Genomic DNA, 25,406 nt, shown 5'->3' on the forward strand with positions numbered 1-25,406 from the left:
GTGACAGGAGGGGCCACACCGGACAGTCCAGATTCTATATATGAAGGTCAAAACTCTCTGCTGAGACCCACAATGGCTAGGGATCCTACACCCAATGTGACAAAATGTGGGAATGGCCCTGGCCAGCTTGGCTCAGTGGATAGAGCTTCGGTCTGTGGACTGAAGGGTCCCGGGTTCGATTTCAGCCAAGGGCACATGCCTGGGTTGCAGCTCAATCCCCAGTAGGGGACGTGCAGGAGGCAGCCTATCAATGATTCTCTTTTATCACTCATGTTTCTATCTCCCTCTTCTTCCCCCTTCCTCTCTGAAATAAATAAAGAAATATATATATATATATATATATATATATATATATATATATGAATGTGGGAATGACTGTTCACTTCAGTGAAACCACAGGGGTCAGTAGGACCAACACCTACCATGGCCTGGACCTATGACAGCCCAGGGCAACTCAGGCAGTTTCTCCCATGGGAAGCCAGAGGCAGGGCCAGATGTGAGGAAGAATGGGCAAATGTCTCCTTGGCCAACTCCAGCAAAAGTGGCCTCAGCAACTGCCCTGGGAGCCTCTGTCCTTCTTCCCTCTGGGGGATTGGAGGGGGTTGGGGGGAAATGGGCACCGAGGAGGGGTCTAGGTTTCTACAGTGAAAGAGGTTGAACTAATGGTGTGATTCTTCAATGCAACTGTGTCTCTCATGGCTTCCCAAGGAGGATGCTTCAATCTGAGGTTCACCAATGACCAAGGTGACCCAGAGACTCCCCAGTAGGGGTGCTAGCTCCCCAGAAAACCAGAAGGAAAGCAATTGGAGGAAGAGCTTAAAGATGGGTCTCCTCTGTCCAGGGAAGAGAAGGGTTTAGCAGAAGGAACAATGAGGATGCTCCCTTATACCTCAGCTTTAGGAACTTTCCACTCTTCTGCCCTCCCTGTCCTCTGTTCTAATCCGACATCAGACAGAGAGCATAAGTGGGTGAAAACCTGTATGTCCTAAAAGCCCTTGGGAAAAAAGAAGTAGGGTATCTTGCTCTTGTCCAGATGGATAGTGCAGTAGGGTATCTAAGTGTATCTTTCTCTATGTACTAATACTGAACACACAAAGTATTGATCATGTGTCAGGCACAGCTCTAAGAGCTTCACATATATTAACTCTCTATTTAATCCTTACAACAACCCTATCAAGGTGTTATCCAGACACTCTCCATTTTACAAGAGAAAGAACCGGCCTAGAGGGGTTAAATTAACCAGCCCAAGTGCACACAGCTGATTCCATGATGAGCCAGGATTCAACTCCAGGGAGCCTGGTTCTATACCTCATCACGAAGCCTCTCCCAGTGGCTGCTGGACTGTCCCTCAGTGGGTGTCAATGGCCCCTCTTCTTTGCTCCCAGCTATGGAAGCTCCTGAGTTCACGTTCACCCAGCACACACACCTGCCTCGCTCAGACACCTGGCAGAGGCCTGGCCTCCATGGAAACCCCAGCAACAACAGGGTGAGACTGTCCTGGGGACAACTGAGCAGATTTCTCTCCCACTGGCTTTCTGGAATGCTTATATTGCTCACATTCTCCTGGTTGAAGACAGAGAAACAGTAACCCAGGTAGCCCACCCTTCAGCCAGGGGTAATGAAGATCCTCTCGTTATTGTGGATCTGCAGAGCTCACCTTAAATTCATCTTTTGTGAAAGGCCACTCCCACCATGACTGTCCATGGCATGGCACGCTGAGAGCTAAGAGCTATGGTGCTCACTGCAGCTGCTAACTGGCTGTATGACCACTGTAAAACTGAAGGGGGGAGAGGGGGAACGGACCATGATCTTCTAACACAGTTTTTCACTCAACCTGTACAGATTTTGGACAAGAAAAGTCTTTGTTGTGGAGGGGCTGTCCTGTGCATTGTAGGATGTTTAGCTGCACCTCTTGCTTCTATTTATTAGACGTAATAACACATTGCCACCCACCTTCCTTGAAACAACCAAAAATGTTTTCAAACATTATGAATATTTGAAAACTACTGCTCTAAAGGAAGAGTAACAACAACAAAAAACAGGTTTTGCCCCTGTAAATTTGGGTGGAGTGGAATTCTTGCTCTAAGATAGGCTAGGACAGCCCCTCACATGAAATTATCCATCCCAAAATGTCAACAGCGCTGAGGTGGGGAGACCTGCTGTAGAAGTTGGCAGAAACAGCCAGTAAAGTGCAAGGAAGCATGCCCCGTGATCCATGGAGTGTGATATTAAGACGCAGCCAATGAACTCTGGGATTTGATTTGCCCCCCCCCCCCCACACCCCCCACCCCACCCCTACCGCTCGCCCACTGCTTTGGAAAGGCAAAGACAGACACACACAGTGTTGGAAAACAAACCAAACTTGCTGACTTCAAAACCCAACAATGATAATGAGAAACCTGTTATCAAGAGTTGTCTTATAAACCAGAAATATCTGAACAAAGGCAGCCAGTTTTCTGGGGTTCTTGAGTTCTTTTAGTGCCTCAGATCTCCTTACTCTGACTGCCAGATTTTTTCGAGAAAACTGTCACGGTTTGAGTTGTTTTGATTCCCCCTGGAAAAGGGCCCCTCACTGCCCTCTAACTCCTTGGGGTGCTGAAAACGTTTAACTTTGAACGTAAAAATGTTTTGTTTTGTTTTTAAATGTTGGCTTTGTCTGAGGAGGCTCTGAGGGAATTTTAATTCATTCGGGGATAAAGAACAAAGTGCTTCCTAGAGTTCTCTGAAATAGAAGTTTGATAATACAAAACAAATGAATGGTTAGCAAAAGCTAAAAAATATTCCTGCTACCATCAGTTATCTTCTGAGCATGGAAGGGACAGTATTAGGATACTAAGTATTCGGTTACAAGTTGAAAGAATAAGTGACAAACTGTACCTCATTTAACCACATAATACATCATTTAACTTAAAGTCATAGAGCCTATTATTTTTTTAAATATGTTTATTGATTTCAGAGAGGAAGGGAGAGAGAGAGATAGAAAGAGAGAGAGAGAGAGAGAGAGAGAGAGAGAGAGAGAGAGAAACATCAATGATGAGAGAGAATCATTGATCGGCTGCCTCCTGCATGCCTCAGACTGGGGATCGAGTCCACAACCCAGGCATATGCCCTGACTGGGAATCGAACCATGACCTCCTGATTCATAAGTCAATACTCAACCACTGAGCCATGCCTATTATAGTAAGTGAGGCATGTAGGAGGCAGCCGATAACTTTATCTACTTCATGGAATTATTAATGAATTAGCATTCATTAACAACTTTATCTACTTCATAGAGTTGTTAATGAATTAACCTAAGTGAAGAGCTTAAAACAGCACATGCTATCTGTGTTTCTCTTGATTTTCAAAGTGTCAATCGGCAAAAAGGAACAAATAGCCCTTACTCCCCTTTTAATGGCACAAAACACTAGGCTTGTCCATCAAGAGACAAGTGACTCTGACAGGGCTAGTTCTGGGCAGGTGAATCTAAGCTCTCCATGCCTCAGACCATAACCCAGAAGATGTGAGATGATAGAGATTTCTGCAGAATCCAAATCAAGGCCTTTTCAAAAGACTCTAAAATTAAAATCATGTCTTATCTCCCTATTCTTCCTTCTGGCGGCAACATGAAAAGATACTTCCAAAATATTCTCTCTGATTCTCTCCCTTCCTATGTAATTGCAGCTGGAATCAAACAGCTATGCTCACCTGTCAGGAGGCAAAGTCGTAGGTTCTGACACCTGATGAGTTAAAGGCCCGACTCAACTCTGCCCCCCTTGGTAATTAAGAGGAAATACACCCAGACACTTGACAGGCAGGAGAAAGCTAGCTGCAAGGTAGAGAAGAGAAGCCTAGAAGAAGGACATTTTCTCATTGGTGCTTAGTCATCACAACTCCATTAAGTGGGAAAGGCCGCTGTTGTCATCCTCATTTTACAAAAAGAAATCGACAGTCCAAAGAGGCAAAGTGGTGTGCTCAGGGGTCCTGGGGTTTTAAAAAACCACAAAACAGAGATTAGAACTCATTCCCAGATACCCTGGCTAATTCTCTTTCCTAAGAGATGGCCCCCTCTTCCAGACCGGGGAGTGGTACAACGCCACAGTTCCCTAACTTCCTCCCTCTGGGTTGGGAAAAAGTGAATTTGTAAAAGAATTCAAACGTCCTGGGGTGATCGACTTTGCCCAACAAAGAAGACCCCCAGCTTGGATGAAAGATACAACAGCTTAGTATTTTAGGGCTTGCCAAGGGATGACAGTCTTCCAAGTGTTAACTCATTCCTTGGGCAGAGAAGCCCAAAGTAGTTGCCAAGATCCTGCCCGGTCACAGACATGTTCTTAACTAAACTGAACTAAAGGGCAGAGCAGGGCCACGTCCCAGGAATGAGTTAGAGAGTGACAGCCGTAGATACGACGAGGAAAACTCAACTCACAGCCAACCTCTGCTCCCTACTCCAGGCTGAGGCTGGGAAATGCCATGCTTTACTTGGGTGATCATCTGCTACGGCTCTAAAAACACCCAAACGGTAACCCCCTCATCTATCCTTTACTCTCAGGACCCCCAAAATGGGAGTATGAGCAGGTTGCCCCACCAAATGATAACGCCAAGAGATTTTTCCAAAAATACGTTTCCACTAAAACACAGAAATTTCAAGGAGGTAATTGAGCAATGCCCTCTCATTGCCTCACAGCACTGGACACCCCACCCCCACCCCTCACCCCCGCCCCAGCCCATCCCCTCTTCTCCAATCTAGCTGAAGCCCAAGGCCAGGAGAGCCGATCCTGAAATCCAGAGCATTTGAGAAACTATTCAACCCAGAGTGAGAGCGACTCGGGCCCAGCCCAGCCCCACCCCCAACCCAGACCCGGAGGCACGCGGAGCTAGGCTCCCGGCCCGGGCAGAGGCTCTTTCTTATGTAAATGACCGCGCCGCCGATAGGACTCTGGTGGGGGCAGCGGGAGGAGGGGGCTGCTGAGAGCCAAGTGGGCAGACAGGTCAGGGCCAAGGTCAGGAAAAAGCTGATTTTCGGAACCACAAACATCTCAGGGAGATGGGCGCGGGGGCTGTCGGTCCTCTCCGAGTAACTTACAGAAGTACCCAAAGTAACACGCCAAGTCCGCCCCCCATTTGGAGGCGGGCCCTGGGGGCCCAAGGCGGGGCGGTTCCGAGGCAGCTTGGGGGAGGTGATGTACGCCCCACGCGGAGCCTCAGTTCCGGGCACCTCAGTTCCGGGGAGGGGGCGCGGCGGGCGGAGTTCCCTGTCTCTTTCCCATCTCTCTCCCGGGTCAGTCTCTCCCCAAAGCCCACCTCTGCAGGGCCTTGTGGAAGTCCTAAGGAAACCCCACTTCCCCAAAACGCGGCCCTTTAGCGCGGGAGCGTCCCGCCAGCCCCGCGCGGCGGCGGAGCCAGCTCCCCAAGCCACGATTCTCCCCACGTGCTCTCGCCGGAATTCGGGCAGCGAAAGAGGGGCTCCTCCCACGTGGGCCCATCAGTCTACGACCACTGACTTAGTGGCCCGCCCCTCCAGAAAAAAAAAAAGAGAAGAAAAGCGCGAGCGCGCGCAGGGCGGTGGGGAGGGAGCGCGGTGCGAGCGCGAGCCCCCTGCCTGGCACGCGCGCACCCGCCTGCCCGTGAGTAGCGGGCGTGGCTCCTGATGCCCAGGAGTTTCCCGGACGCCGAGACAGTGCCCACGTCCTCCGCCCCGAATGGGGGAGAAGAGCGGCCCCGCAAGGTGAAGGAGAGTTTCGGCGGGGACCCGGGAGAGCGGGCGGGGGACCACACAACTTTGCCAGAGGCGAGCCAGCCACCCCCGCCCGCGCTTCCTCACCTTCTGCACTTGGTCATGGTTGAGCTCCGTGAAGAAGTAAGCGAGCAGATGCGAGGCGATCATTTTGCCACGGCCCGACGGCGCCGAGATGGGAAACCAAGACTGGAGCGCTTGTGGGGAAGGAGGGCGGCGCGGTCAGACAGCTTCGGTGGGACCGGGAGCGGTGAATCCGAGCGGCCCGCAAAGAAGGCTAACAGCGATGGCCCACCGGCGGAAGGGTCTCCGGTCTCTAGGATCAGGTTTGGGGAGTCACAACTGCTAGGAGGCTCCCAAAAAAATCACTCCCGGCGACGTGTCGGGTTGCCCCGCTGTCAAGGCGCTAACTTCAGCCACAGGATCCCTAGGGCTCAACTTGGGAAGAATCTCAACTCGGTTCCACGGGGGGTGATCGGACCTCTCCCGCTCACGCGCGCGCTGCTCTCGCCCGCAGATCTTCTGGGCTTGGTGACTCGGCGTTGCTAGCGGCGGCCCGGGAGTCCAGCGCTAGAGTTTCGTGCAACAATGTGGCTTATTGAGGGGCTGCCGGCTCCCGGGCCGCCCAGTCAATGACGCGTACACGCCCATTGGCTGCGCGGGGAGGGTGTGTGCTCCCCGGACCGCCCGCTGCCTCCGCTCAGCCAATTAGCGCGCAGAGCCCGTGGGCGCGGCCGCTCAGACACCCGAGCCTGCAAGCCAGAGGGGCGCGCCTGGGGGCGGGGGCGGGGCCGGCGGCCGGGATGCGACGTGTGGTCCGTGGCAAGAAGCTGGGCAGGAAAGGCGCATGAGCCGCCGCCAGGTCAGGCTCAACTATGGGTGGGGGGCGCGTGATCACAGACCTGGTGTGTGAGGCGACTGGAAAGACGGGTCACCCGACCAGCACACGCCCTATAAGAGGAGAGAGATACAGTCTGGCATCTCCCAGTCATGTGAGGGGCCCCACTGGCAGGTCACATTTCTGAAGCATCTGGGTTCTCACCTCTTATGGCTCAACCATCCTCGCGCCACGCTGGTGCAAAATGAGCCACCGCAGCTGCTGCTTCCTTTATTCCAGGCATCGCAAAACTGACAGGATGTGGCTTTTACTAACCTCGTTTACAGGTGAGGAAACTGAGGCACAGGGCCCTTGGGAGATAGACTTACTTGCCTAGGGGCACACTGATACTAAGTGGCTGGTGGAGGAAGGAACCCGTGTGCGTCTGACTTGGAGGCCCTATTCTTTTCCCGATTACCCCATCTTGCCACTCTACCAGCCAGGAAGATAGAAGGCAGGAGGAAATGAGCTTTTTCTGCAGCTGGGGGACTGATGCGTGGATGAAACTGGGTGGGTGGCAAATGGGTAACCAAATGATCCTGGACATGTGTGGGGTGGGGTGGGGTGGAGTGGGGTGCGGTGGCTTATGGGTGCTAAGAGGAATGGGAACCACAGCCACCACGGATGCCTAGCACCAGACTCCAAATTTATATACACTGTGGAAGCTGGTGTGAAATAGTGACTGCAGCAGACAAGAGATTGGTGCTTGTGGAGAATAGCAAGCCTGCGGTTGGAGAGGTCACAGTGAAGGGAGGAAGATGAGGGTCTGCCATATTCTACTAGAAATTCATCCTTTTCTCATAAACAGTGAAGTGCCATCTGCAAAGTACCTATTACACAAGTAATAAATGGTCGCTGTTGGGAAATAAGAATATACCAACAGGAAAAGCAAAAGCACCCATGATCCAGCCACTCGGCAAAACGTCCTGAAAGCTGGGTACCCTTGCCAGCTACACATGCTCACCCCTCCTTCTCTGCACTCCAGTCAGGCTTGGGTCCCAAACCGCTTTGGTCATAGTCACCACAGTGACCTACAGGTTACCAGGTCCTGGGTTCTCATTACCTTCCTGCCTTTGTCTTACTACACCTCTGGGGATGTCAGGCACAGCTGACTGCAAACTCCATCTGGACACACCTTCCTCTGTTGGAGCCTGGGACGCCCCGCCCTCCTGCTGTCCCTCTAACCTCAGTCTCCTGGCAACTCAGTCCTCGTTTTTTCTACTAGTGAGGAGGGCTGTCCTCCTCCCTCTTCTCTGATCTAGTTACATTCTCCTCTGGTATTCCCTCCCAGCCCCATGACTGTTATATCATCTACACACGCTGATGACTCACACCTGTAATTCCACCGTGAAGACCTCTCCCAGAGTTCCAGACATTTCCCAGCTACCATGTGTCATGTCCACTGAAGTGACTGGCATATCTCACACTTAGCAGGTCCAAAGATGAACTCAACGTTTCTTCCCAAAACTATTTTCCCAGTTGTCTCAGCAAATGGCATCCCCATCCACCCTAAGCCATCCTTGATCCTTCCTGGCATTCACCCTCATATCTAGTCACTCCATCAGCAAGCAGTCATTTTGACCCATAAAACAGAGCCTGTAATTGACCACTTTTCTCCATGTCCCTGGACACGTCCTAGTCGAGCCACCAACAACTCAGCCAGAGCCAATACCACACCATCCCACCTTGCCCCTTACATCTATTCATGCCTATCTCTACTCTGACCCCTATCTGCTCTCCTTCACTGAGAAGGTGATGTGACCTGTTTACTATATATATATACCATTCTACATCTCTCTCTGGCTGAAAGCCACTTTTAATGGCTTCCAATCTTAGACGAAAATTCAAATCTCTGACAAGGACCACTAAGTCTATATAGACATTGCTCCTGCCGCCCTCTCCACTCTATCTCGTATTGCATCTTTCCCAGGACTCTGCTTGGCTCACATTGGCATGCGTTCCTCAGAAATACCAAACTCTTTCTAATCCAAGGACCTTTACTCTTCCTTTTTCTTCTGTCTGGAATATTATTCTCCAACTCCATGTGCAGCCAACTTTCCCTCCTCACTGATGTTTAGCTTAAGGGTCACCTCCTCAGTGGACCAGTTTATCTCAAGTAGTTCCCCAAGTCACTACCACATGGCCCTGATTGATTTCCTATTGATTTTCTGTATATTGCTTTTCTTCTCACTGGACTGTGAGCTACAAGAGGACAGGATCCGTTATGTTGTCCCCTCATATCTGCAGTGCCTAGAATGGTGCTTGTCACATGGTAGGTTTGCAATAAATATTTGTTGGATAAATTAATAGAAGAAATCTTAATATATTTCACAGTTTAACAATACAGAGAGAGAGAGTTTATAGTTTTACATATTATTCCTCAAATCTTTTCCCACCTCTTCGTCTACCCTAGTTCGCACATCCAACATCTCTCGCTTGATTATGAGAGCCTCATAAATGGGCTTCCCCCTTTAGATATAGAAACACTATGGATATATAGATCTAGATATGCAACAGAGCTTAGAGGAGTGAAGTGATCAGCTTTGCTTTTTCAGAGCAGTAACTGCCTCCATGTGGATGGGGGAGAGGGGGACAGAGCGTGGAGGGTCAAAGACCAGACAGAGGCAGAAAGCAGCCGAAGCCATGGGAGAGGATCAGGGCCTGAACCAAGGGGAGGGTGGGACAGGAGATGAGGTATGGGTTTAGATATTTTTTTAAATAGATTTGTATTGGTTTCAGAGAGGAAGGGAGAGGGAGAGAGAGATAGAAACATAAATGATGAAAGAGAATCATTGATGGGCTGCCTCCTGCATGGCTCTTACTGGGGATCAAGCCCGCAACCCGGGCATATGCCCTTGACTGGAATCGAACCCGGGACCTTTCAGTCCACAGGTGGACGCTCTAACCACTGAGACAAACCAGCTAGGGCAGCCGTGGGCAAACTACGGATCCAGCCCGTTTGAAATGAATAAAACTAAAAAAAAAAAAAAAGACCATACCCTTTTATGTAATGATGTTTACTTTGAATTTATATTAGTTCACACAAACACTCCATCCATGCTTTTGTTCCGGCCCGCTGGTCCAGTTTAAGAACCCATTGTAGCCCTCGAGTCAAAAAGTTTGCCCACCCCTGAAGGGCGTGGGTTTAGTTATTTTAAAGTCTGAAGTAAAATTGATGGCTGTGGTTAGGAGTGGTGGATGAAGAGGATTCCTACTCCCTAACCCAACAGGCAGGCCTGTGCTACAAAACCCGCTGGCCCCACGCAGGTGAGACCAAACCCAATGAGTCATATCAGCTATGATCCCTTCTCCACACACTAATTTTGATTGTCTTCTCCACTTCCCTCTCTGGTCCCATTTTATGTGGACCAGATAATAATCACAATATACTTTAAGTGCATATTATCTCTTACAATGCTCCCAATCCTGGGGGGTGGTTGGAATAGGTTTATTTCAACCTCAATTTATACATGACAAACTAAGGTGGGTTACTCATACAAGGCTGAAACTTGTGTCTTCACCTTTTGTGGCTTTAAACTTCATGCTTGGAGCTTATTATTTATTGATTCTCAGATCTCTCTCTCTCGTTGAAGAGTGACGAGACATCCATGTAATTTAGATTCCATAGCCCCAAGAGAGAAATCAATCAGCAAATATTCATTAAACAGACCCTTACAATGTTTAGACAGTCTGCTCAGTGCTGTGAGAAATGCAAAAGAAACACACGATGTGGTTCTCGACCCTCAAGGATTATCTCTTTAATCAGAGGTATAAAATCCATACATAAAACAACGATTACGGAATGGAAAAGTCTATCATCGAGAGCCAAATGTGCGTGTTTCTTTATAGGTGATGGAGTTTTGGAGGAGGAAAAGAACCCAGCCAAGGGTGGTCTGATTCATACAACAGGACTCACAGAGGACTGACCTGAGCCCGGTGATTAGGCTTCAGGAAGCTGTCCTGGAAGATGTTACTAAAGGACCATCATCTGCCATATATTCCTTTTTTAAATTAGGATTTATCAAGTTTTCAGCGACTTATATATGTGGAATTATGTAGGGACTGAACGACTGAGGGTGGGCCTGCCCTAAGTGTAAATACATAGGACTCCTCGCATCATGTTGTCTTTAATATTGGGTCCTAATGACCTGCAGCGGTCAATTATAATGTATGAATTTGGAAGATTGGGAAAGAAAGGCATTGAAAAGTAGTTTCAATAAAAAAGTGGAAGCCATGGGATATGCCACAACCTCATATCAGTCACATGTGAAAACAGAACCCACTCAAGCTAGCTCAAGCAAAAAGGGAGTGTACAGAAGAATATTTAGTGCCTTTCAGGATCTTCAAGAGAGCCAGAGAATCAGGCTCAGAGAGTAGTCATTCAAGAATGTTATCCAAGTCGTACCATTGAACTCCACTAGTGGAAATGCTAGTGCTATGGCCACTGGGCTCAGGCATCTCTGCAAACACTACTTATGCTGGGCTCAGGATTTTAAACTAGGAGCCAGGACATGCCACAGCTAACTTTGACAAATATATTTTTATTGATTTCAGATAGGAAGGGAGAGGGAGAGAGATATAAACATCGATGATGAGAGAAAATCATTGAATGGTTGCCTCCTGCATGCCCCACACTGGAGATCAAGCCTGCAACTCGGGCATATGCCCTGCCCAGGAATCAAACTGTGACCTCCTGGTTCATAGGTCGACACCCAATCAACTGAGCTATACCAGCCAGGACAGCACCTCCTTCTTTACGGTATTTGCTTCCAAACTGACATCTTACAGTTAGTTGCCACACCCAGTATTCACTGAATATGCTGCATCAGAAAATACAAGGTGCCCTTAGACAAACTGGCTTCTTAAAATTACAAAATATATCAAAAATATTAAAATATATAGCACATCTGTTCTCAATGGGAGGTATATTGGAGAGGAAGTGGTCAACAGGCTAAATGATGTAGTCGGTGTCACAGTAAATGAGGAAAAGGCCACTGTGAAATATTGCCAGGAGGCCCCCTCCAATGCCATTCCAAATATTGAGGGCTATCATGTCTCAGCCTGTCACTCTGAGGGCCACGGGGACATGTATCCCCCAAACAGTTTGCTTGAGAAGAGCATGGTGGCATGCTGAGGCTGGCATGGGAACACTGTGTGGTCTTGGGCCTTCCTGAGCCCCCATTTCCTCTTCTGCAAAGTGGAAATCATGAGATGGAATAGGCAAAGCCTCTAGTTCAGAGCCTGGTACGTAGTAGACCCTGACTGCCAATTTCCTAAATGCAACCTTCATGCTATCAAGTCTTCTATGCTAAAAGAACCCGGTCATTCAAGAAAATGTCAGCTGTCAGGAACAGCAAATGCAGAATCTCAAGAACATGGAAGACACTGGTTTGTTCCCAATGGCCTGTGGTGCGCTTGTCTAGAGAGATGATTTCAGGAGGAAGGTTAGGCAGGTTGGCAGGGAAGGCACAGCCAAAAGAAAAGTAACAGAATCCCATCGGCACTCAAAGACACGGCACCTGGACTGATGCAACGTGGAGGACAGTTTGGTGGGGACTGAGACGGAGTCCTAAGGAAGGATGCCGAAGGTCTCTACTAGGCTTCTGGCAGAAGGACAGAGAAGTGAAAGAAGTGAGAAAAGTAAGAGATGGCCCAAACAAGACAGGATAAATGATTGATGTGAGGGGTGGGGACAGAAAAGACTCCAAGACAGTGGCTCTCACCCTTGGCTGTTCTTTGAAAGAGAGGTGTGCCAAGGGATGGGGGCAACGGACCTTGGGTATACAGGCTGTAAGGGGTGCCTTGCTGTAGAGAACTTAGAAACAATAATAAAACCTCCAGTTGGTCTGGTTTTGCATTATCACCATGGCCTGGCAATTCTAAACTACCAGTGACAAAATACAGCTTCCTGGGCTACAGCTAACTGCCTTCCCTGCATCGCCCCGTCTTGCCCTTACATATCTACTGTATTAGAATCAGCTGGAGAGCTTTTACAAATCCTGATGCCATATAAACAATCAAGAAATTTGATTTCTTCTATTGTAATAGTGAACAAAAAGACAAAATGTCTAGGAATTTAAAGGTACAGGGAACTCAGATGACTTAAGTAAGGAGGCTTAACAGTGCTTCACTGAACTTCATTTCCTCTTAGGTACGTCTTTAAATTGCAAATGCAATCCAAGTAAAAATAATGCATTTTAAAAAGGCTGATTCTAACATACAAAAAAGTAAAGAAGACTATCCCCCCAAATTCTGCAAACCATGGAAAAAACTTTGTTCATTTGCTAAGAAAGACAAAAAAAAAAGTCATAAATGACCCATACAAAAGTTTCTATTGATCAAAGTCAAAAGACAACCTAGACGAAAACATATATCAGATACAAAAGGCTCATTTTCCTACTAGATAACGAGCTTCTTCAAATTAATAAGAAAGAGAAATCAAGAACCCTTTGGTAAAGGATACAGAAAGTTCACAGGAATAGAACAAATAGCTGTTTGATGTATGAAAAGATGATTAACATCACTCAGAATAGTAAAAATGAACATTTTAAATATACCATGTTTTACTCAGCAGCTTGGCAAAAATCAAATAATAATAATAATAATACACCTTACCTTACCTGCGGGAAAGAAATACTTTCTCTCCCAACACGTTGTTGATGAAAGAACACGGCCTCCATGGAATTAGACGCACTCCATCAGTTACAAGTACACCTGCCTGTTGACCCTGAGATCCCATTTTTCTCACCGGTATACCTGCATATGCTGTGTCAGATTATTCACTAGGGTGTTGTTTTCATAGCAAGGCTGGGACCAATCTAAATCCTATCATTTGGGGACTGGTTAAGTAGGGGAAAGCACATCCATACAATGGAATAATTTGGCTGCATATTTTTTTAAAGCTCTGTAAATATTAGTATGGAAGGATCTGCCAGATACAGTTCAGTCAAAAACACAAGATATTGAAGAGTAGGCATATACAGTCATCATTAGTGTATAAAAAGAAACTGAAGATAAAACAAACATATACTTGTGTATAGTCATAAACTTTCCTCTAGGTAGAGGAACTGGGTGACTGGGAGTCAGGCATGGGGAAGAGACTTGGTCATATAGTCTTTTTTACCAGGTGCAAGTATCATTTAGTCACACACAAAAATGAACTAAAATTAAAAATAAATCACCTACTCATGACAACACAATAGATTGGAAAGGACATAGGGTTAGACACCTGAATCCACCAAAAATTTAAAGTTAAAAAAAGATGATGCCCAGGGTACACTCCAGTCCAATTACATCAGTGTGACCTAGGAGTCAGTATTTGTTAAAGCTCCCTGGTGACTCTAATGTGCATCCAATGGTAAAAATCGCAGCTGTAGCATGACTCTGGGTGTTTTGGCTTCAATCTTGGGGCTTAACCTGTGTCAGTCTTAGCGTCTAAATCTGACTCTTCATCGGGCTAAGCACCTCAGCTTAATCCCCTTGCATGAGTCTGATTTTTTTTTCTCCTGTTCCTGACTCAGCAGCATCTGGTCCTTATCTTTGTAGTGGCCTCCTCCCTCCCCTCTCCAACAGCAGGAGCTGTTTTTATGAACTTGCCAAAAACCCAACTAAACTTCCTAACCTCCTGTCACTTCAATACTTCAATGATGGGAAATGTGTTACGGTATTTATGATAAAGAAGGCACTTGTCCTAGCAGAAATGACCGCGGGCCTTGTCTCTCTGTGCCACTCTGTCCTGAGGACTTCAGTTCGGATGGCTTCAGGTGCAAGGAGCAGAACACTCCAGCTCCAGCAATAAAGGTATTTGTTGTTTCAAATAAAAAGCTTCCTGGGGGTGGGCCAGGCTGCAGGCTAGGTGAGTCAGGGCTCTCGCCCTTCTTTCCTAAGAATCTCCTGGCCCTCCCTTGCTCCTGAGTCAGCTTCATGTTCACGCTGACAGTGAGATGGCTGCAATGTGTCTAGATTTCATCCACAAACTACAAGATCCAGAGAAAGGAAAAGGAATTGTCTCCTCCTGGGTCTCTCCCTTATAAGGAAAAAACACTTTCTAAAACTCCTCAACAGCCTTCTTTCCCCCTGGATCAAATTGGCCAAATTGTCATATACCCATTCTAACACAGTTATCTAGAAAGGAGAATGGGATTATCATGGCTGGTTACACTGTGATTCTCAACTGGGGTGATTTTGCCTCTCAGGAGACATCTGACAATATCTAGAGACAACTGTGGTTGTTTCAACTGGAATCAGGGGTATTAGTGGCAGAGATGTGACTCACATCCTATAATGCATAAGACACCTCCACACAAAGAATTATCCAGCCCCAAATGTTGAGTGTCAAGATGGAGACATCTGGTTTAGATTAATCTGGACCCACCCCCAGATTTGAGGACAGGGTCACTTTCCCCTAGTCATTTGGTAGATCCTAAACAATATCAGGTTTTTTAGGGAGAAGAAGAGATGACAGCCAACAATGTCCCCTATATTACTGTGTCATAGGTGCTGGGGCCTACCATCTGCCTCCCACAGAGTAATCGAGGTGGGGAAGTTAAAAATTGATGGTCTAACTCAGTGGTTGAGCATTGACCTATGCACCAAGAGGTCGCTGGTTCGATTCCATGCCCAGGTTGGGGGTTTGATCCCCGGCAGTGAGGGAGGGGGACATGCAGGAGGCAGTCGATCAATGTTGATGTTTCTCTCATTGATGTTTCTTTCTCCCTCTCCCTCTCCATTCCTCTCTCTAAAAATCAATAAAAAATGTTTTTAAAAAATTAATGGTCTAATCAAATAGATTATATGAATCTATAGTCCCAGAACTCAATGAGTCTAACATTCTTGATTTAATATTTATATTTCTGCAGAACTAGAAGGCTGGCACTCAAAATGACTATAGGACACTTGTTCATTGGTCAGCCAAGAGCATAACAAATTTGCTTCTCTAAATCTTAGAGAGAGAGAGAGGTGATATTACTATTGGTAGGATTTTAGCCATTGGGGAAAATGCGAAGTTTTCTGCTCCCACTTGCAACATTGGTGGGTATCTCCAGGAGACATGGGAGTTCAAGGAGTCAAGATTAAAGTATCAGCTGAAACATCCAGGAGAATAATATATCCCTGTTCTTTGTCTTTTGCTGATACAATTATTTATTTAATATCTCTTTGACCTAAAAACAAAACCATTAATTACAAATACCAATTTTTATGGCAAAGTTCAGGGTTGACATGCCATCCTAGGAATTGTGTACCTGTGTAGATTACTGGTTACTAGGCCTCTGAAAATACCTTAAAAACATGCCCACAGAACAGGCACAGGCTTTGGTGTCATCAGGACTCAGCCTCCCACCTCCTGTGAATGGCAGCTGGTTTCCATGCCAACATGACCCTGTCCCAGAGTTCTGTTCTAAAACTTAAAATAGGGTTAACTCATTCTATGGCTCACATCCTTATACGTTATGGTTATTACCTGTGGTAATAATTAGTTCTCGCCACTTAATATTCTAGTTTTCCCTCTGCGTTCATGTATGATTACATAACGCTGTCCCTTTAAATTTAGATGTGACTTGCTTTGGTCAATGAAAACTCCAGCAAGTGTACACAAAGTGTTGGGCTTTGAACACATGGAAGCACAGACACAGAGCCTCTGTCAACCTGTAGTGGACAAATAGTATAAGCAAGAAAAACCTTTGTAGCTGTAAGCCCCTAAGATTTAAGGTCATTTATTGCAGTAATGTATCCCGACAATCCCCAACATGTTGGCTTCCCTCCAGTCTTTTGTTTCTTCCTACATCTCCCTGTGTTGCTCCAAGTTTGCTCTCCTCCACCTAATGTTGGACTTCATTCACACCCCAGTATCTACAGTGTGCTTTCTGGAGCCTCAGTTTTGAGCCCAAGAACTTCCCCTGCATCCTCAGCTTCTCCGCAAAACCTGGACTTCATTCCTGGGTCTTACCTGCCTCTCTTCTAGAGGTTTCTCCTCCCACAAAGTCCACCCTGAGTGTTGGGAGGTGAGATTGGTATTTCCAGATCAACGCTGCTTCTGCCCCTGAGTAAGAGTCCTTTAAGACTCACGACCTCGCCCTCACTGGTTTGGCTCAGTGGATAGAATGTCGGCCTGTGGACTGAAGGGTCCCGGGTTTGATTCCGGTCAAGGGCACATGCCTGGGTTTTGGGCTCAATCCCCAGTAGCGGGCATGCAGGAAGCAGCTTATCAATGATTCTCTCTCATCGTTGATGTTTCTATCTCTCTCTCCCTCTCTCTGAAATCAATAAAAATGTATTAATTTTTTTTTTTTTAAAGACTCAAGACCTCCAGCTGGATCACCCCAGATCTTTTCTCATTTTACTGTTATCTGGTAGCATCTTCTCTTTCACTGCCCCCTGGGGCACTTGGCTCATAGTTTCCTCTCATCTACAAGTCCTGCCAAATCCCGGGTGACTTCAGTGACCTATGGACAACTATCAAACACCCTGGCCTTATAGCTTCTTGACCTTTCCAAACCCAGTGGCCTTCGCTCTTTGGTCACTCTCTCTGAGGCTACATCCTAAACCTTGTCACACTCAGAACTGCTTCCCTTCTGCAGTCAAAGCTGTGATGAAGGGGTTGCGTTGGTGGTATAGTGGTGAGCATAGCTGCCTTCCAAAGCTGTGATGACCACTGTGGAGGGACAATGAGATGGCTGAGTAGGTTGAGCTACACTGGATCCTAAGCAACCTTCCACTTCCCAGAATCCATATGTCCAAGAGCAGAGGTTCTCAAATTTTAATGATTTATTGTGATCACCTGGGGATCTTGTTAAAAGACAGACTCTGGTTCAGTAGGTCTGGAGTGCCTGGCCAGTTTGGCTCAGTGGATAGAGCATTGGCCTGCAGACTGCAGGGTCCCAGGTTCGATTCCTAGTCAGGGCACATGCCTGAGTTGTAGGCTCAATCCCCAGTAGAGGGTGTGTAGGAGGCAGCCGATTGATGACTCTCTCATCATTGATGTTTCTATCTCTCTCTCCCTCTCCCTTCCTCTTTGAAATCAAAAAAAATATTTTTAAAAAGTAGGTCTGGCATGGCACCTGAGACTCTGCATTTCTAATAAGCTCTGAGGTGATGGCCATACCTCTAATCCATGGACCTTGTTTTGAATGATAAGGAACGAAGTGTCCATGAGACCCTAGCTGCCCTGTGCTTTCTGTTCGTCCTATGAGAAGAGCCCATCGCTACCTCTTTAAGTGCTAATCAGTCCCCATGGAACCTGCCCAACAACTAGAGACCTAACTCAAGGAGTCAGTGAACTGTGGGTTCTGCCTAGCCTCTTACATTTGACTTTTAATTTTTTAAAGGACCTCAGATATAAATTGCTATTCTTCAAAGCATAGCACACTGTCATTCACCCATGAAAGGCCCCTCCATTTGTACTTTATTTCTTTCCATTTTCTTAAACCATTCAACCCAATACCTGAAACTTTTCCCTCCCAGCCCTTGTTATAGGCCAACACTATAATACATTTGATATAAGTTCTTAAATATGCAGGTTTTCACCCTTGTAAAATGAGTTTTGTACGCTTATGTTTTTAAATTACCTAAGTGATGTGCAATTAAAAAAAAAAAAAGCATGAGACCTTCCTATGTGGGCTTGTGTGGCTTCTCCTACAAGGTGGCTGGGATTCCTTTCTCTCTATACATAGATAGATAGATAGATAGATAGATAGATAGATAGATAGATAGATAGATAGATATCCCTTATTATTTGAACCAGCCCCAGTGAGTCTCTGTTTCTTATGACCAAAATAACCTGAGGAACTCACTACCCTATGGGGTGGTTGTGAGATTTAACTGAGAACAGGATGTGGTGTCTAGAATTCCCGGGCCCATTGCCCCTTAAGTGTTAGATTGTTGTGATTGGCAAAGGGCTGAATGAAGACTGATGGGGCCAGGATTAAGGGTTCAGTCTCCATAGGGCCAGTTCATTTTGCCAGATATCAAGAGCATCCCTAACACTAGCCTAAAATCTTTTTATAACCCCTTTAACATAATGATAGAAGTTAAAGAGTTTAAACCATGCAGCCAGGCTTTATTGAACAGACAGACCAGTGGGCAGAGTAAAAAACCCAGAAACAGACCCAGAGACACATCAGAGTTTAGTACTATTACATGCTTAACCTAGTTCTTCACAGAGGCAAGGAAAAGACAGATTGACTATTAAATGGTATTGGAACATCAGGTGGCCATATGGGAAGAAAAGTTATTTTGGATTCTTATCTTACTGCTTATAACAAAATAAATTCCAAATAAGGCAAAAATGTATATGTAAAAACATTAAATTATATGAAAAAGTCATGGGAGAATTTTGGCATCACACAAAAACCCAGATGACGCCAAAGAAAGATGAATTTAGCTACATTAAAATATTTTTAATTCCTCAAGATAAACCCACCATAAATAAACTTCCTTAAAATATAAATAATTTTTACAAATCACTAAGAAAAAGAGCATTGTCCCATTTGAAATAAAAAGGGGGGGAGGGAAGGGCAAGACTATGAAGAATTCATAGAAAAGAAAATATAAATGTTCTAAATGAATAAAAATATACTCAGGATCCTTTATAATAAGAAAAATTAAAATTACAATGGCAATGCATTGTTCAGCTCACAGATGGGCAACATTGAAAGATTTTGGAAACTATACTGACAAAAATGTATGGAAACAAGCACTCTCATAAATTTCTCAAGTGTGCAATTAACAATCTTTATTAAATTAAAAATAAGCACGCCCATTGATTTCTAAGAATGTATTCACAAATGTATTTAAATATGTGTGAAATTACATATATCATTTTATTAATGTGAATTGTGATATGTCCAAATAATGCAAAACTGTGCAGCTATAAAAAGCTGTAAAGTTTTTGGATTATTGATGCAGAACACATTCAGAGAAAAGAGCAAGACACAGAACAATGTAAGAGGGGGGAGGCAAAGAAGCATGAAAATACTAGTATATGCAGGTTTGTAAGTGCTAGACATCTCAGGAAGGTTACACAAGAAACTGACAGAGGGGAAGCGGGGACAGTGTGGGCATTGGAGGGAGACCTAACATTTCATGTTTACCTTTTAATACCCATTGAATATTCTAGCATGTGCATCATTATAAAATGAAATAAAATTTTAAATAGCAATAATACATATTATCAAATGCTACCAGTGTTCCCAGCAGAAACTTCGGCATCCACTGAGTTATGGTTCTAATTTCTGTTAACTATATATGTGAACAAGCAAAAAAGGGGAAATTTAAAAAGGAAGTAGAAAAAGACTAGAGAGAGAAGGTCTGTTTTTATTCTGGGGTTTGGTTTTGTGAGGCGCTTGGTGATGAAGTAATGCCTGCTTTCTCAAACAGGAACATGAGAAATGGATCTCCCTCTTGAGAAAGGATACATGTGGCCTCAGAGAGTGGGTGCCAGTCTCAAATATGACATATGATCGGTGAGAGCCAGTGGAGGCTGGGGGTAGGGGCTCTTCAGCCAAGACAGTCAGCAAGACCAGGGGAAAGACATGAACACAGGGGTTGTTGGTTCTGCAGTCATGACCCAGGTCAAGGGTCTGAGACCCCTCTGGAACAGTGACCAAAAGAAATGGCAACGTTCTGGCATGGAGGAGGGAGGACCCAAAACATAAATAAGCAGCAGAGGCAAAACACATAGGCTTGGGAGGGCAAGAATATCAGAGTATGGAGTAGGAAAAAAAGAGGAGAGAGAAAGGCAGAGTTTCCGCGTGGCTGAGGTAGAGACTACCAATCTCTATTTTGCGTGTCTGGTGATCATATCAAGAGATAATGTCTTCAACTAATATTGCGCAGGTTGAGTTCACATTCAGGGTAATGATAGTGTGTTAATATTTATCCCCACTTAGAGAACACTCAGCACACAGTTCTAAGAGCTTTGACAGATGGGACTCTCAGAGAAACACCCAGCATGTCAAGCTCCAAGTTTTCTCAATATTGATACCCAGCAGCTGTTTAACTCTTCCTTACCCAGCCCTGTAGGACCCTGTCCCCCTTGCCCTTGAGACATTCATTCATTCATTCGTTCATTCGTTCATTCATTCATTCATTCATTCTATGAGAATTCATTAACTGCCTATTATGCCAAGCACTATATCAAACCCAGAAAGACAGTAGTTAATGTGATAGATATGATCCTACCTCCATGGAGCCTATGGTTTAGGGAAGACACAGACAGTTAAAAAGTATAAACCCAAATAAATGTATAATACAGATTATATTACATGCTATGAGAGGGGAAATGTGCCCTGAGAGTGAGAAGCTGGCAGTCCATTTTAGATTATGTGGTCAGGAACAAGGGGTTCCTCGATGCACAGCTGCAGACACAGACATTGCGCACAGAACAGTGTGCATGGCAGAGTGGGGCCACAATGACTTCCAGGAGAGGGAAAGGCATGTCCAGAGGCACCAGAATAGTAAACATTTTGTCACAGAGAAGCCACCGCTAGAAATACAAAATAGAGGCAACATAGAGGAAGCAGGTGGGGGGGGGGCGGGGGGGCGGGAGGGGGGAGTGTGGCAGGTGGGGAATGAGGCTCAGATTCATGGAGAATGTGGAAGGCCATGAGAGGAAGGTGGTATTTTTATTCTAAAGTCAATTGGAAGGTTCAAGGCTACTAAGCAGGTGAGTAATGGTTCAATGTATACATATATTTAAGACACCTTGGTTGCTGTCTGGAGCATGGATTAGAAGAGAGCAGGATAAGAAGGGGTGCCCTAACCAGTTTGGCTCAGTGGATAGAGCAATGGCCTGTGGACCAAAGGGTCCCAGTTTCGATTCCAGTTAAGGGCACATACCTTGGTTGCAGGTTCCTTCCTGGCCTGGGGCCCTGGTCAGGGCTTGTGCAGGAGGCAACCAATCGATGTGTTTCTCTCTGTCTTTCCCTCTCTCTTCAACTCTCCCTAAAAATCAATGGGAAAATATCCTCTGGTTAGAATTCACAGAAGAAGAAGAGGAAGAAGAAGGAGGAGGAGGAGGAAGGAGGAGGGGAAGAAGGAGGAGGAGGAGAAAAAGAGGTAACCAGTTAAGAGGTCACAGAGTCAACCAGGCTAAAGATGAATGTGTCTTGGCAAATGACAGTGGCTGCAGAAAGAGAGAACAATGGATGGAATTAAGACATGTTTACAGATTGAGCTGACAATAATTGCTGGTAGATTGGGTGTGAGAGATGAATAATGACTCCAAGTTTCTGGATTAAGCCAATGGGTACTACCACTTATTGAGGCAGGGGAATATGGGGAGATCAGATTTAGTGGTTAGACCCACAGTTACATTTTCCACATGCTAAACTAGAATGCTCGTGATCATTTAAGTGGCGATGACAAGTAGACAGCTGGCTCTATGAGTTTTTCTTTGTATCAGAGATCTGACTGAAGATGAAGTATGGGAGTTGTCAGCATAAGGTTGCATTTAAAGCCTGGGTAGGGATGAACTCCAAGTCGGGGGTAGGAGAAGTGTGGACAAAGAAGCTTTATTTTCAAATGTGCTTAAAATTTTCAGTCTCCCACATATGTGGACCACACCACAAGAAGTTTTCCCAGAGCAGCTGGGAGCAAGTCCTCACCTTCATCTTCAACAGAACAAGACAGTGAAGCTAACTTCTCTCCTTACCAGCAGGTGCTGCACCAACTTGGTGTTTGTGGTGTCCTGGGCTGGAGTAGAATGAAGGCCTTGTTTCCCAGCCTCTCGGCTCTCACATATGTGTGAACCCTCAATTTATTCTCTACTTCTGATTCTGGGTCTAGTCACACCTTGATTCAAAGGCCCTTTAATTGTCTCAAGGCATAATAATCTTACACTCTAAGATTTCAGGATGGATGCAAAACAAGGACCATGAAAGCATGCCAGATCTGTTTATGCTTTTTAACTTTTCAGTTTCTCTGGTTGCAATATATCCCAGACTCAAGGAGAACTGAACTTACTAAGGGTATGCCAACATCTCTCTGTGGATCTGACATTTGTATTTTTTCTTCAATAGAGGGATTTGGTTGAGCTTGTTTGTCCCATCCAATATGGCTCCCCTGTACTGAGTTAGATTTTTCTCCTAGCCACCTCTCAATGGGTTGAGCTCCATGATGTCCAATCTGTATTTAGTTGCCTTTGGTATCGATAATGGGTGCAGTCAGTCATCCTATATAATAAAGAGGTAATATGCAAATTGACTGTCGCACCCTCGCACAAGATGGCTGCTCCCATGTGGGAACAAGATGGCTGCCACAAGATGGCCAGCAGGGGAGAGCAGTCATGGGCAACCAGGCCAGCAGGGGAGGGCAGTTGGGGGGGACCAGGCCTGCAGGGGAGTGAAGTTAGGGGCGACCAAGCCAGCAGGATAGGGCAGTTGGGGGCAACCAGACTGGCAGGGGAGGGCAGTTGGGGGTGACCAGGCCTGCAAGGGAGAAGTTAGGCATCAATCAGGCTGGCAGAGGAGTGGTTAGGGGGTGATCAGGCTGGCAGGCAGAAGTGGTTAGGGGTAATCAGGCAGGCAGGCAGGTGAATGGTTGGGAGCCAGTAGTCCCAGATTGTGAGAGGGATGTCTAATTGCTGGTCCCACAGGGATCAGGCCTAAACCAGCAGTCAGACATCCCCCGAGGGGTCCCAGATTGGAGAGGGTGCAGGCTGGGCTGAGGGACACCCCCCACCAGTGCACAAATTTCATGCACTGGGCCTCTTGTTGTAATAGAAACAAGGTAAGTTTCCTCAGTGTACAGGCCTGAGCCACTGTAATAGGATGCAGTCCCTATTTGAGTGTTCTCATCTCAGAAAAAGCTGAGGATACATCCCCGTGTAGAGCATTGACTTTGCCTGGTTCTACCTCTGAGGCTGTTGCTACAACTCATCCTCATCTGAAGGTGCCAGGATGTGAATCTCCAGTCTGGTCAGATTGTAAAGTAACAAGACTGGCGACTTAGAAAGACCTTCAAGATGTGGGAAATTACTCTCTTTAACTGCCTCATAAAATCTTCCACTGGGGTGACAGCTGCTCTATTTTACAACTCCCATCTGAAAAGCTCTATATGCATTTTATTTCTCTCAAACTTGAGAAAAAATTCTAGGAGAATTTATGAACATTTTTTATATTTCTCTTAATTTGAGCTGGGCATTTGGGTCCAAGTAAATAAGATTGCTTCCATTTTATAAAATTTCAAGTTAGTGCCCTAGCTGATTTTGCTCAGTGGTTAGAGCTTTGGCCAGAGGATTGAAGGGTCCCAGGTTTGATTCCAGTCAAGGGCATGTACCTTGGTTGCAGGCTGGATCCCCAGCACCGGTTGGGGCACCTTCGAGAGGCAACCAATTAATGTGCTTCTCTCACATCAATGCTTCTCTCTCTCTCTCTCTCGCTCTCTCTCTCTCTGCCCTTCCCTTCACTCTCTCTAAAAATCAATGGGAGAAATATCCTCAGGTGGCAATTAACAAAAAATAAATAAATGAATTTCAAATTAGTAAGGGAGCTGAGAATTTTGAGGTAAAACAAATTAAAGTAGCTTGAAGAGCCCATCAGTGACAAATCATTAAACTAACCTTGTGCAAACAAGTTGAACTTCCCTTTAGAACTTCAAATAGCTAGCAGTCAGATCTTTGCGACATTGTAAAGAATGCCAGTGTAATAGAGGTTTGACCTTTTCTGTTAACTGGAAAAGTCACCTGTGCATTACGGATCCAATGGAGAAAAGAGGAATGAAGGAAATTGTCATCATGATCAGAGCCATGTTATGTTAAGAGGCAATTCTCCACAGTTCTCAGGCATTTCTTCATATCCTGGGGACAGATACCACTGTGCCTTTATTCCACACTATCTTTTTTAAAATGTCAGTATAGCAAACAATCCTGGAAGATAGAAATAGCACATCCCTCCAAAACATGGGCAATTTGTTTATTGTTTGATATAATAAAGATAGTGTGTCCCCTCAGGCCCAAGTTCAGGTAAGCTTACTGTCCATCAAAAAAGACCCTGAACTTGGGATTCTTCTCTTATAACATAACCAACTACTCGAGTATACGTTACCTGGCTCTTTCATGTTACCCTGTGGAACACTCATACACATGCTTAGTACCTGGAATTAGCAGATTCCCAGTAAATACATGTTGCTTTATGGAACTCAAGAATCATTCCTTCTGTTTTCCCTGCCTTTCCACTCAATATTATAAATTCCTGATGTACCACATTATCTCTGGTTCTTAACTCATGCTATTTTAAGAAGTATTGAAATAAACATTTTCTAACTATTTCATGTACATACGGCTTTGTATCTGAAGACAATGCATTGTCTTTTCTAAAACATTTCTCTCTCTCAGCTTTGCACAGTGGCAGTATTGAAGCCAATAAGGTTTATCCGAGGTGTGACTGTTGCTAATTGAAAACTTTCCCCAATACCCTGCCATGATGACTTGAAAAAATAAAATAAAATAAATATAAAACATTTATCTCTGGACTGTGGATCAATCAAATGAACATTGAAATTGCAGGGTGTGATCCCAGGTCTTAGAGTGGAGAGGAAGCCTGTGGCTCTATAAAGCTTTTCTTCTTTCTTCCATGTTCTTTCTCTTGTCATGATGTGTTTAATTTACTATTGAATGTCATTCTGAGTACAGGAAATTAAAATTTTAAATTATTATCATGAATTTTGCTGTTTACATTGTGCAATGTCAGTTATAAATGCACATAAAGACATTTAACACATACATGGAATCACTGAAATCACAGAATTTATATTTTGTAACTGGTACATGCATGTGTATGTCATTCTTACCAAAACAAAACTAAATCACCTGCTTGT

At 45.4% G+C, this 25,406-nt stretch overlaps 1 protein-coding gene and 1 pseudogene across 4 annotated transcripts in view; one reads left to right on the forward strand and one right to left on the reverse strand.

Moving 5' to 3' along the window:
• The window catches only part of HK2 (hexokinase 2), a 66,488-nt gene extending 60,143 nt beyond the window's left edge, over nt 1–6,345 (reverse strand). For 3 of the 4 annotated variants that reach the window (XM_036334017.1, XM_036334016.1, XM_036334015.1), the window contains exon 1: nt 5,804–6,345. In XM_036334017.1, the coding sequence (XP_036189910.1) occupies nt 5,804–5,866 (63 nt within the window). In that variant the 5' untranslated portion in view covers nt 5,867–6,345. The remainder of the gene's footprint in view (nt 1–5,803) is intronic. The other variant, XM_036334013.1, reaches the window with a different exon arrangement.
• An 18,577-nt stretch (nt 6,346–24,922) lies between these two features.
• LOC118669585 lies at nt 24,923–25,044 on the forward strand (annotated as a pseudogene).
• Nucleotides 25,045–25,406: the final 362 nt, after the last annotated feature.

The sequence above is a fragment of the Myotis myotis genome, unplaced genomic scaffold (assembly GCF_014108235.1).
Source record: "Myotis myotis isolate mMyoMyo1 unplaced genomic scaffold, mMyoMyo1.p scaffold_m19_p_14, whole genome shotgun sequence".
Taxonomy (NCBI): Eukaryota; Metazoa; Chordata; class Mammalia; order Chiroptera; family Vespertilionidae; genus Myotis; species Myotis myotis.